The sequence below is a fragment of the Tachyglossus aculeatus genome, chromosome X1 (genome assembly GCF_015852505.1).
Source record: "Tachyglossus aculeatus isolate mTacAcu1 chromosome X1, mTacAcu1.pri, whole genome shotgun sequence".
NCBI classification, from domain to species: Eukaryota; Metazoa; Chordata; class Mammalia; order Monotremata; family Tachyglossidae; genus Tachyglossus; species Tachyglossus aculeatus.
Window position 1 is genome coordinate 110706544 of NC_052101.1, and position 12465 is coordinate 110719008.

The following is a 12465-nucleotide window of genomic DNA, read 5'->3' on the forward strand; positions in this document are numbered from 1 at the left end:
GTAAGTCAGAGGTGGGAGGTCAGGGTTAGAGAGATAGAACTGGGAGTCATCCTCATAGTAGCCTTCCCTGATTAAGCCTTCTTTTCCCTGATTCCCTCTTTCTTCTGCATCATCTGTGCACTTGGGTTTGTTACCTTTGGGAGCATGATATCAACCTCACCCTCAACCCTGCAGCACGTACATACATATCCATAATTGTTTTATGTATATAAAGATCTATCTTCCCCTCTCGACTGCAAACTTGTTGTGGGCAGAGAATGTGTCCACGAACTCTGTGGTATTGTACTCTACCCAGCGTACAGGGCCCTGCACAGAGTATGTGCTCAATAAATACCGATGATTGATTTTTTCATTGATCTAGGTGGTAAATAAATCCACATGAATATATAGATGGCTCTAATGAGTAAGTGCAGAATGTGCTAAGTAGGCACCCAGAACAGAAGATGTGGGACACTGACAACCAGCAGATGAGAGGGGAAAGAGTTGCCAACAAACAAAACAAAGGGATTACAATCTCCGGAAGAAGTCATATTTCCTACTGATGAATTTTCTCAGGGCCCCTTTCATTTCCTTGTTCCTCAGGCTGTAGATGAAAGGGTTCAGCATGGGGGTCACCACTGAGTACATCACTGACTCTATAGATTCTTTCCTGGATGTGTGGGTGGACCGGGGGCTGAAGTAGACCCCAATGCCAGTACCATAGAACAAGGAGACCACAGACAGATGAGAGCCACAGGTGGAGAAAGCTTTAAACCTTCCCCCGGTAGATGGGATTCTTAAAATAGTGGAGAAAATCCGATTGTAAGAGAACAGAAGGCCCGTGAGGGGACCTAGCCCTAACAGAGCTGAAAGAACAAAGAGCAATATTTCATTGATGAGTGGATCAGTGCAGGAAAGTTTTATGATCTGGATAGGTTCACAGAAGAAGTGATGGATTTTATTGTCTGCACAGAAGGATATTCGAAGCACCATTAAAGTATGTGTCAGAGCATGGAGACTGCTGATAATCCAGGACCCAGCTACCATCAGGGCACAGAGCCGTGGGCCCATGATGGTGGTGTAGTGGAGTGGGTGGCATATAGCCACATAGCGGTCATAAGCCATTCCAGTGAGGAGAAAGTGGTCCAGACCTGCGAACAGAAGGAAGAAATACATTTGCGCCAGGCACCCAGCGTAGGATATGGATTTACTGTGGGTCTGAATGTTGACCAGCATCTTGGGGACTGTGGTGGACAGGAAACAGACGTCGGCCAGGGAGAGGTTGGTGAGGAAGAAGTACATGGGCGTGTGCAGGTGCGGGTCAGATCTGATGGCCAGGATGATGAGCAGGCTCCCCAGGACCCCGAGCAGGTACATCCAGAGGAACAGCATGAAGAGGAGCTGCCGCTGCTCCGCCCGGTCGGACAGTCCCAGGAGGAGGAATTCTGAGATGCTGGTTTGGTTTCCCCTGTCCATGCGGCTGGAGGATCTGCTGGGGGAGATGTGGCAGGAGAATGGGATGGAGAAGCAATCACATCCTGGTTCAGACTCAGTCTAGACTTTATGTAGTTCAATGTGTTATTGCCGTGGCAGGACACGGTAAACAGTGGAGAAACACTAGCTACTCGATTTCATAAATTTCCCTGCTTTATTGGAAATGTGGTTTGGAGGGATGGGTTCTGGCTGGAGTATTTGTTCATCTGAGATTCTCCTGCTCACACTCTCCAGCCTTCCTGGGGTCCTGGGTCAACTATTTCCGGGCCTGGGTGTGTGTCAACACTAGGTGAAGCGGGTTCTATTTCTGCCCCATCCCCAGGCACAGAATTGGGCTCTCAGTCCTGCTGCGCCTCATTCTCCATGGAACACTTCATCAGAGACTCGGAGCCCATCATCAGTGGCCCCTCAGGCTTCTCCTCACCTGAATGAACAATCCCAGTTTCTTCAGACACCCCATTCCCAGACATTTCTCCATCATCACTGCTCCCTCTTGAGCCTTCTCCATGGAATTTCATCCCACTTCTCAGGTCAAGCCTGCTCAGTACTAAGGAGAAAAATTGTGCCTTGCTCATTTTGGTGCCAAAAGAATATTGCTGGGTCCTGTTGATGGACTTTACAGTGCTCGCAGCTGCCCTGCACCCTACCCTTAGCAAATGCCCCCCAACTCCTTCCTTATGCCTTCTTAATAAGTTTATTTTGGCTTTCTTTTTAAGCCCAACATACTTGTTTCTGTCACGCTCAGTTCCAGCTCTTGCTCCCAGTCTTGTTTGTCTTCCACATTTCTGGACTTCCCATAAGAATGAGGGTTCTGGCATCTGCAGGGGGTGGTCCAATGGCTTGAGTAGTCTCCTCAAAACCCACCCAACAATTTGAGGAGTGAAGCCAGATCTCTATCAAGAGTGGAGGGTGGGCCATCCATGCGGCCGGGTTCCCCATAAGAGGGAAGCTCTGGTCTGTGATGAGCCGCTGGCTGGCCAGGTGAGTCTTCTTCCTCTCTCCCCCAGGATGAAAATAAAGCCCATACCACCTAGGAAACACTGGGAAGGACTGCAGGCATTTGTACTCTAGTACTCTTGATTAGAGAGGAGAAAATCTTGATAATTCCCCCCGCCTCCAAGTGCTGTTCTAGTTATTTGTTATATTTTGATAATTTGGGGACTTAAATCGTCGAATGGCTCTTATTTTGGATAGTAATTTACTGTTGTTCTTTTTGTTCTGTGGGTCTCTCTTCCCTTACCTAATGGGGTCAGGGTCCAGAGAACTTGGACCGTGTCTTGCATTTTTCTTGAGGGCAGAGATTATGCCTGCCTACCCTCTTCTGCTGTGCTTTCCCAGGAGCTTAGTACAGTGCTCTACACACAAGTGTTCAATAAATACCAGTGATTAAATACCAGGGCTTAGTATGAGGTAAGTGCTCAAGAATAACACTAATAGAATCCTGAAAATGGCTGTTATGATGTGATTGCTGCTTTTAAATCCTGTAGAAACCCTTGATGATAGGTAAACATATCCCCCTCTTCTCCCTGTTCTAGCAGGAAAACCCACCTAATTAACCACTCCAAGGTCCAGGCAGTAAACTCTCCCCCATCCCTGAATCCATTGTTAAGCCTAGGCATTTCCCGGGTTTAAACACTGCAGGTTGAAATCAGTGTCAGGGAGTATGAAGTAGTTCTAGTTGGCTCAGTGGGATTCTAGGCGATTGGAGCCATGAAACTCTGTTGGGCGGTCCTGGTCCAGCTTGGCTGATACATGCTGATCATACCCCCAGCCGAACTTTCTCCGGCCCCGCAGTCCTGAGAGCCAGCTCTTCTTCTGGAGCAATCCTAGTATCCAGCAGTCTTCACCTGTGATGGCCCTTGACCAGTTAGGTCTTCAAAGCTGTCCTGTCACTTCAAACCTGTCCCACCCCACTTCCCCTGCAAATCCTCACCTTGCTTTCCCCTGACTCTTTTTAAAAAAATGGTATTTATGTTCTATTTTCCAGGCACTGTACTGAGCCCTGGGGTAGATGCATGGCAATCAGGTTGACACTTTCCATGTCCCACATGGGTCTCACAGTCATAGTTCACATTTTATACACGAGGTAAGTGAGGCACGGAAAAGTTCAATGACTTGCCCAAGGTCACAGGGAAGACAAGTGGCAGAGCTGGGTTAGAACCCAGGTCCTGTTTACTCCCAGGCTCGAGTTCTCTCCACGGGGCCAAGCTGCTTCTCTAGATAAAAATTTGTCATCCATGATCTCATCTGGGACACCAGCCATCTACTTCCCTCAACCCAGGTGGATGGGCCATTTGTTATGGTATCTGTTATACACTTAATAGGTGCCAGACACACTATACTAAGCAGCGTGGCTCAATGAAAAAAGCACGGGCTTGGCTGTCTGAGGTCATGGGTTCTAATCTCGGCTCTGCCACTTGCCAGCTGTGTGACTTTGGGCAAGTTCCTTAACTTCTCCGTGCCTCAGTTCCCTCATCTGTAAAATGGGCATTAAGACTGCACGCTCCACGTGGTACAGCCTCATTACCTTGTATTCCCCCAGCGCTTAGAACAGTGCTTAGCACATAGTAAGCGCTTAACAAATACCATCATCATCATCGTCACTGCAGTAGATCCAAGTTAATCAGGTTGGACGCAGTCCATGTCCCACATGGCACTCTCAGTCAATCCCCATTTTACAGGGAAGGTACAGAGAAGCAGCATGGCTCAATGGAAAGAGCACGGGCTTTGGAGTCAGAGGTCAGGGGTTCAAATCCCGGCTCCGCCAATTGTCAGCTGTGTGGCTTTGGGTAAGTCACTTAACTTCTCTGGACCTCAGTTCCCTCATCTGTAAAATGGGGATTAAGACTGTGAGCCCCCTGTGGGACAACCTGATCACCTTGTAACCTCCCCAGCGTTTAGAACAGTACTTTGCACGTAGTAAGCACTTAATAAATGCCATTATTATTATTATTATCATTATTATTATTACAGGGAAGTGAAGTGACTTGGCCAATGTCACACAGCAGACAAGTGGCAGGAGCTGGGAACAGAACTCAGTCCTTCTGAATCCCAGGTCCATGCTCTATCCACTAGGCCACACTGTTTCTCAAGATCTTGCCGAGGAATGGTCGGTCTTAGATTCTTGTCTTACTGGATGACTTAGAGGGTAAATTAGGGATATTAGATGAGTTATCCCTAACCATTTACATGATATTAAGGAGAGTAACTGTTACCAGTTGGCCAGTGGTACATTGGGGATAGGGCCCACAAGCTGCAGGATAAGTGATACCAGCAAGATAGTGTATACAGCCTGCATCCGATGGTCTTGGACAGACTGCTTGGTCATCTCGGGAACTAATTGTTCATTCTTGGAAGAGTCCTCCAGAGACCCACTCTTTGCATCACCCAAAGGAGGAACTTCCCTCTGAGGGTTCCTGCATACTATCAGCAAGGCTAACTAAGGATCTCTCAAAAATGGTTCAAACCTATGATCATCAAAGGAAGGAGGACCTAGGACTGGAGGCATCACCAGAAAATAGAAATTTCCTCTCCAGGATTCATTAAAAGGAGGGAGGGACTTCCTCTGTGTGCAGGGCAGCAACTGGGAAGACTTTTAGAGGGGTTGCTTTAGAATATAAAAGGCACAACTAGTTGCTGCAAAAGTATGTATTTATCTGTTTTTACTGGGATGGTGCCCCTTGTTATGTGGGATCCAGTGGGATGTTTTAATAAAGAGGACCTGTTATTCACTGAGATCTTGGGGTATAGTGTCTTCAGTAATGGCTATGGAATGAGAAAGACAGTCTCCTGTTCCCTGAAAGGGTCAGTGAAAATAGTAATGATTCATTCATTCAGTCAGATTTATTGAGCGCTTACTGTATGCAGAAAACTGTAGTAAGCATTTGGAAAGTAAATTCGGCAATAGATAGAGAGAATCCCTACCCAACAACGGGCTCCCAGCCTGAAAGCAGGAGACAGACAACAAAACAAAAAAAGTAGACAGGCATCAATGCCATCAATATAGATAAATAGAACTATAGATAATATTTAGTATTATTATTATTAATAAAATAAATAAAGTAATAATTATGTACAAATATAAACAAGTGCTGTGGGGAGGGGAAGGGGGTAGAGAAGAGGGATGGAGTAGGGGTGGTGGGGAGGGTAGGAGGAGCAGAGGAAAAGGGGGGCTCAGTCTGGGAAGGCATCCTGGAGGAGGTGAGTTCACAGTAGGGCTTTGAAGAGGGGAAGAGTGCTAGTTTGATTAATTAATTAATTAATACTTAATAATGACATTTGTTAAGCGCTTACTATGTGCGAAGCACTGTTCTGAGCACTGAGCACTGTTCTAAGTGCTGTTGTAAGTTTGATGTGAGTAGGGAGGTCATATCTCACTTTCAGAATGCCCCGATATTGTGGCTTTTAGACTCCTGCGGGACCCCTGGGGAAGGGGGCTGGGATGTACTTGTAGCCCCAATATTGGATCAGAGTGAAGGCTAAAGTTCTCCCATCGTGACTTGGGAAGAGGCATGGGTGCTCCTGTGTGCTGGGAGTGGGGGGGTGGTGTCGTTCCCTACCTGTGCAGGTCGTCTTGGGGTCAGTTGGGCAATGAAGGGTGCCTGCACCGTCCGCCTCCTTTGTCCCTTCGGATGATGGGCCTTGTGGTGGGGAACTCGTCCTGGAACAATCAGTGTAGCTGAGAGGGAAGCAGGACAGGGGGCTGTGGAGCTCCAAGCAGAAACGCTGCATCCTCAACCACAGGCGCAGTGGTGGTGTGAGTGGGGCTTACGGCAGGACTATTTGCAGGAGTCTTGGGTCCCTCAGGCCCCACAGTTTATGGTTCCCCCAGCTCTGTGTGAGAGACACACAAACTCTCAGTGCCTGGTCTCCCTGCTGGGCTTTGCTTAGGGAGATGTCCCAGGAGATTTTCTGTTTTAAGTGGTATTTAAGTGCTTACCATGAGCCAGGCACTGTACTAAGTGTGGGGTAAGTACAAGATAATCGGGATGGACACAATCCCCGTCTCACAAGGGACTCACAATCCTAATCTCCATTTCATAGATGAGGTAAATGAGGCCCACAAAAGTGAAGTGACTTGCCCATGGCTACACAGCAGAGAAGTGGCAGAAGCAGGATTAGAACCCTGGTCTTCCAACTCCCAGGCCCATACTAGGTCCACCAGGCCATGCTGCTTCCCTAATAATAATGGCATAGGTTATGTGCCAAGCATTGTACTAAGGGCTGGGGTAGATATAAGATGATTAGGTCTCACGTAGGACTCACAGTCTCAGTAGGAGGGGGAACAGGTACTGAATCCCCATTTTACAGATAAGGACCTGAAGCACAGAAAAGTTAAGTGACTTGTCCAAAGTCACACAGCAGACAAGTGGTGAGCTGGGATAAGAGCCCAGTTTCTCTGACTCCCATGTCCTTGATCTTTCCACTAGGCCACACTGCTTCTCTGGTCAACAGAATATTGTTGACCATGATGGAGGATGGTAAACTCTCACTAGGAATGTGAGAGTTTGACCCTCTCCTACAAAAAACAAACAAAACCAAATTGTACATGACAAAAAGTATGTGATCTTTGAGAGCTGGCTAAACCTTCTCAGAAAAATAAGCTTCAGGTGAATCAGCATGTCAGAGTCCTCGAGAGAAGACACTTTTCCTGTTGAATTCATTTCTCAGGTCCATTTTCATGTTCTCATTCCTCAGGCTGTAGATGAAGGGATTCATTGTGGGGATGACCACTGTGTACAGCACAGATGTTATCGAGCCCTTACTGAATGTTTGGGTAGATGTTGGACAAAGGTAGGTCCCAAGAGAGGTGCTGTAGAATAAGGAGACCACAGACAGGTTAGAACCACAAGTGCTGAAACCTTTCCACCTACCCCCTGCAGATGAGATTCTCACTATGGTGGAGATGATGCGAACGTAAGAGAACAGAAGGCCGGTGATTGGACCTACCCCAATCACTCCTACCAAGACAAACACCAGTGATTCATTGATGACAGTGCTAGAACAGTAAAGCTTTAGGATCCGGTAAAGCAGAAGAAATGAAGATTTTCCTGATTGGTACAGAAGGATAAGCGAACCACCAATAGGGTGTGTGTCAAGGCATGGAGGGAACTGAAGATCCAGGAACCAGCAATCACCAGGGTACAGAGCCGTGGGCATATGATGGTGGTGTAGTGGAGGGGGTGGCATATGGCCTCGTAGCACTCATATGCCATTCCAATGAGGAGAAAATGGTCCCGACTTGCAAACAGAACAAAGAAGTACATTTGCGCTATGCAGCCAGCGTAGGATATGGATTTGTCTTGGGTCTGAATGTTGACCAGCATTTTGGGGACCGTGGTGGACAGGAAGCAGATGTCAGCCAGGGAAAGGTTAGTGAGGAAGAAGTACATGGGGGTGTGCAGGTGTGGCTCAGAGCTGAAGGCCAGGATGATGAGCAGGCTCCCCAGAACCCCAAGCACGTACAACCAGAGAAACAGCACGTAGCAGAGCTGCCGCTGCTCTGCCAAGTTGGGCAGTCCCAGGAGGAGGAATTCAGAGACGCCAGTTTGGTTTCCCCTCTCCATGGGGCTGGAGGATCTGCTGGGGGAGATGCGACAGGAGAATGGGATGGTGGAGCAATCATATCCTGGTTCAGACTCTGTCTAGGTTTTATGCAGTTTGATGTGTGCGTTCCGGGGCGGGGCAGGGCAAACAGTGGAGAGACCCCTGCTGCTCGATTTCAGACATCTCCCCAGCTTTATTGGGAATGTGGTTGGGAGGGTTGGGGTCTGGCTGGAGTATTTGTTCATCTGAGATTCTCCTGCTCACACTCTCCAGCCTACCTGGGTTCCTGGGTCCACCCTTCCCAAGCCCGTGTGTGTGTCAGCACAAGGTGCAGTGGGTTCCATTTCTGCCCCACCCCCAGGCACAGCATTGGACTCTTCCGATATGGCTACTCCTCATTCTCCATGGAACACCCCATCAGAGACTTGGAGCCCATTATCATTGGCCTTTCAAGCTTCTCCTCACTGGATTGAACAATTCCAGTTTCTTCAGACACTCCATTCCCAGACATTTCTCTGTCATCACTACTCTCCCCTGAGCCTTCTCCCTGGAATCTCATCCCAATTCTCAGGCCAAGCCTATTCACTACTACAGAGAAAAATTGTGCCTTGCTCATTTTGGTGCTAAAAGAATATTTCTGGGTCCTGGTGATGGACTTTATGGTGCTGGCAGCTGTTCTGCACCCTACCCTTAGCAAATGCCCCTCAACCCCTTTCTTATGCCTTCTTATAAGTTTATTTTTGCTTGCTTTTTAAGCCTGTCACACCAGGTTTTGCAAGGCTCATCCCACTCCTCGCTCCCAGTCTTGTTTGCCTTCCTCATATTTGGAGTTCCCATAAGAATGAGGGTTGTGGCGTCTGCAGGGGGTGGTCCAATGGGTAAAGTAGTCTTCCCTCCACCCACCAACAATTACAGGAATAAAGTCAGATCTCTTTCCTGAGTGGAGGGTGGGTCATCCGTGCGGCCGGGGTCTCCATAAGAGGGAAGCTCCCGTCTGTGATGTGCCAGTGGCTGGTCAGGGCAGTCTTCTTCCTCTCCCCCCACAGTATGAAAGTAAAGCCCATGACCACCTAGGAAACACTGGGAAAGACTGCAGGCATTTGTACTCACTCTAGTACTCTTGATTGGAGAGGAGAGAATCTTGATAATTACCCCCTCCAAGTGCTGTTTTAGCTATTCGTTTTAATGTTAATAATTTGGGCAATTAAATCTTCAAGTGGCTCTTATTTTGTATTGTAATTTACTGTTGCTCTCTGTCTTCTCTGGGTCTCTCTTCCCTTACCTAGTAGGGTCAGGGTCCAGAAAACTGAGACCATGTCTTGTGTTTTTCTTGAAGGCAGAGATTATGCCTGCCTAACCTCTTCTGCTGTGCTTTCCCAGGAGCTTAGTACAGTGCTCTACACACAAGTGTTCAATAAATACCAGTGATTAAATACCAGGGCTTGGTATGAGGTAGATACTCAACAATAACACTAATACAATAATGAAAATGGCTGTTATGATGTGATTGCTGCTTTTAAATCCTCTAGAAACCCTTGATGACAGGAAAACATCCCCCCTCTTCTCCCTGCTCTGGCAGGAAACCCCACCTAATTAACCCATTCAAGGTCCATGGAATGAAACTCTTCCCGATCCCTGAATCCACTGATAAGCCTAGGAATTTCCCAGGTTTAAACACTGCAGGTTGAAATCCATGTCCGGCAATATGAAGGAGTTCTAGTTGGGAGGGATTCTAGGTGATTGGAGCCATGGAACTCTGTTAGGAGGTTCTGGTCCACCTTGGCTGATCCATGCTGATCATACCCCCAGCTCAACTTTCCCCAGCCCCGCAGTCCTGAGGGCCAGCCCTTCTTCTGAAGCAATTCTAATATCTTGCAGTCTTCACCTGTGATGGCCCTTGACCAGTTAGGACTTCAAAGACATCTGATCACTCCCAAGACCTGTCCTATTACACTGCTCCTGCAAATCCTCACCTTGCTTTGCCCCTAACCCTTTTTTTTAATTGTATTTTTTAAGTTCTTACTATTTGCCAGGCACTGGCAAATAGTAGATGCAAGGCAATCGGGTTGACACAGTCCATGTCCCACATGGGGCTCAGAGTCATAATTCCCATTTTAAAGATGAGGTAAGTGAGGCATGGAGAATTTCAATAACTTGCCCAAGGTCACAGGGCAGACAAGTGGCGGAGCTGGGACTAGAACTCAGGTCCTACTGACTCCCAGGCCTGTTCTCTACCCACTAGGCCAAGCTGCCACTCAAGATGAAAATTTGGCATCCATTATCTCATATGGGACACCAGCCATCTACTTCACTCAACTCAGGTGAATGGACCATTTTTTTAATGGTATATGTTATGCACTTAATATGTGATAGGGGCACTGTCCTAAGCAGCATGGCTAAATGGAAAAAGCAAAGGCTTGAGAGTCAGAGTTCATGGGTTCTAATCAGGGCTCCACAACTTGTCAGCTGTGTGACTTTAGGCAAGTCACTTAACTTCTCAGTGCCTCAGTTCCCTTATCTTTAAAATGGGGATTAAGACTGTGAGCCCCACGTGGCACACCCTGATGACCTTGTCTCCCCCACAGCGCTTAGAACAGTTCTTGGCACATAGTAAGTGCTTAACAAATACTATTATTATTATTATCATTATTATCATCATTATTATTATTATCAAATACCATCATCATCATTACTGTAATAGATCCAAGTTAATTTGGTTGAACACAGTCCGTGTCCCACATGGCACTCTCAGTCAATCCCCATTTTACAGGGAAGGCAAAGACTAGTGAAGTGACTTGCCCAATGTCACACAACACATAAGTAGCGGGAGCTGGGATTAGAACCCAGGTCCTTCCTGACTTCCAGGTCTGTTCTCTATCCAGTAGGCCACACTGCTTCTGAAGATCTCACCCAGGAATGGTCGGTTTTAGATTCTTGTCTTACTGGATGACTTAGAGGGAAAATTAGGGATGTTAGATGATACATCCCTAACCGTTAAGATGATATTAAGGAGAGTAACTTTTACTAGTCGGCCAGTGGTCCACTGTGTACATGGCCCATGAGCTACAGGATAGGTGATACCAGGAATATAGTACATACAGCTTGTATCCAATGGTCTAGGAGAGACTGCTTGGTCATCTCAGGAACTAATTGTTCATTCTTGGAAGAGTCCTCCAGAGACCTACTCTTTTCATCACCCAAAGGAGTATCTTCCCCTTGAGGGTTCCCTCATACCATCATCAGGGGTCACTAAGGATCTCTCAAATATGGTTCACACCTATGATCATTAAAAGAAGGAGGAACTAGGACTGTATGCATCATTGGTCATTGGGGACGTTTGATAGGGCATTTCGGTAGAATAGAGGGGACTGAAGCTAGACTCGAGGGGATCCAGGAGAGAATTGGAGTTGAGCAATTCGAGGCATCGAGTATAGACGACTCGCTCTAGGAGTTTGGAAAGGAAGTGTAGGAGGGAGATAGGGCAATAACTGGAAGGAGCAGTGGGGTCAAGAGAGGATTTTTTTTAGGATAGGGGAGAATTGGGCATGTTTGAAGGCGGAGGGGAAGAAGCCGTTGGAGAGTGAGAGGTTGAGGATGGAAGTTAAGGAGGGGAGAAAGGAAGGGGTGAGAGTTTTTATAAGATGAGAGGGAATGGGGTCAGAAGCACAGGTGGCAGGGGTGGCACTTGAGAGGAAGAAGGAGATCTCCTCTGAAAATACTGCCAGAAAGTATGGGAAGGTAGAGGAGAAGGTTGAGAGTGGGCGGATGGAGAAGGGGGAGCAGTGACTTTGGGGAGCTCAGACCTGATGGTGTTAATTTTCCTAATGAAGTAGGTGGCCAGATCATTGGGGGTGAGGGATGGAGGACGGGGAGGAACAGGGGGCCTGAGGAGGGAGTTAAATGCCCGGAACAGCCGACGTGGGTGATGGGCATGGGTGTCAATAAGGGAAGAAAAATTGTTTTGCCTGGCAGAGGAGAGGGCAGTTTTAGGGCAGGAAAGGTTAAATTTAAAGTGAACAAGGTTGCCTTGGTGACCATCACCAATTCTGGTGGTGAAACATCTTGGGTTGGGCAGGTTATTGTTAGGCCTGGTAGGGACCAGGGGAGACCTGTTGGATTTTAGCCAAGAAACTCCCAGGGCAATACCTGAAACTTGGAGAAGTCACCACCAGCATTACCCCCTTCAGATGGCATCCAGGATGATAGACAAAAATGCTATGGAAACCCAGCCCAGGCATTATTTGTCACACTGTGACCAGCAGAGTCAGCTAGAACAGAGCTCCTCTGAGTATGCAGTCTCTGACACACTGGTCCCTGATTCCTGATGCATGGCTCATGATGCTGACCTCCAACGACCTCTGGCCCTCCCTGTCCTTTCTCCATCCCTTGCAGAAGAAGAAGCACTGCACGCTATTGGTTTGTTTTGCTAACTCTGTTATATTGTAT

The 12465-nt window shown here is 47.5% G+C and overlaps 1 protein-coding gene across 1 annotated transcript; it reads right to left on the reverse strand.

Moving 5' to 3' along the window:
* Window positions 1–507: 507 nt before the first annotated feature.
* On the reverse strand, window positions 508–1455 carry LOC119949906 (olfactory receptor 7D4-like). Its single transcript, XM_038771760.1, has 2 exons — window positions 1005–1455; window positions 508–719 (listed from the first exon to the last, which is right to left on the reverse strand). Exons 1-2 carry the CDS (start codon window positions 1453–1455, stop codon window positions 508–510), a joined length of 663 nt encoding a protein of 220 aa, XP_038627688.1.
* Window positions 1456–12465: the final 11010 nt, after the last annotated feature.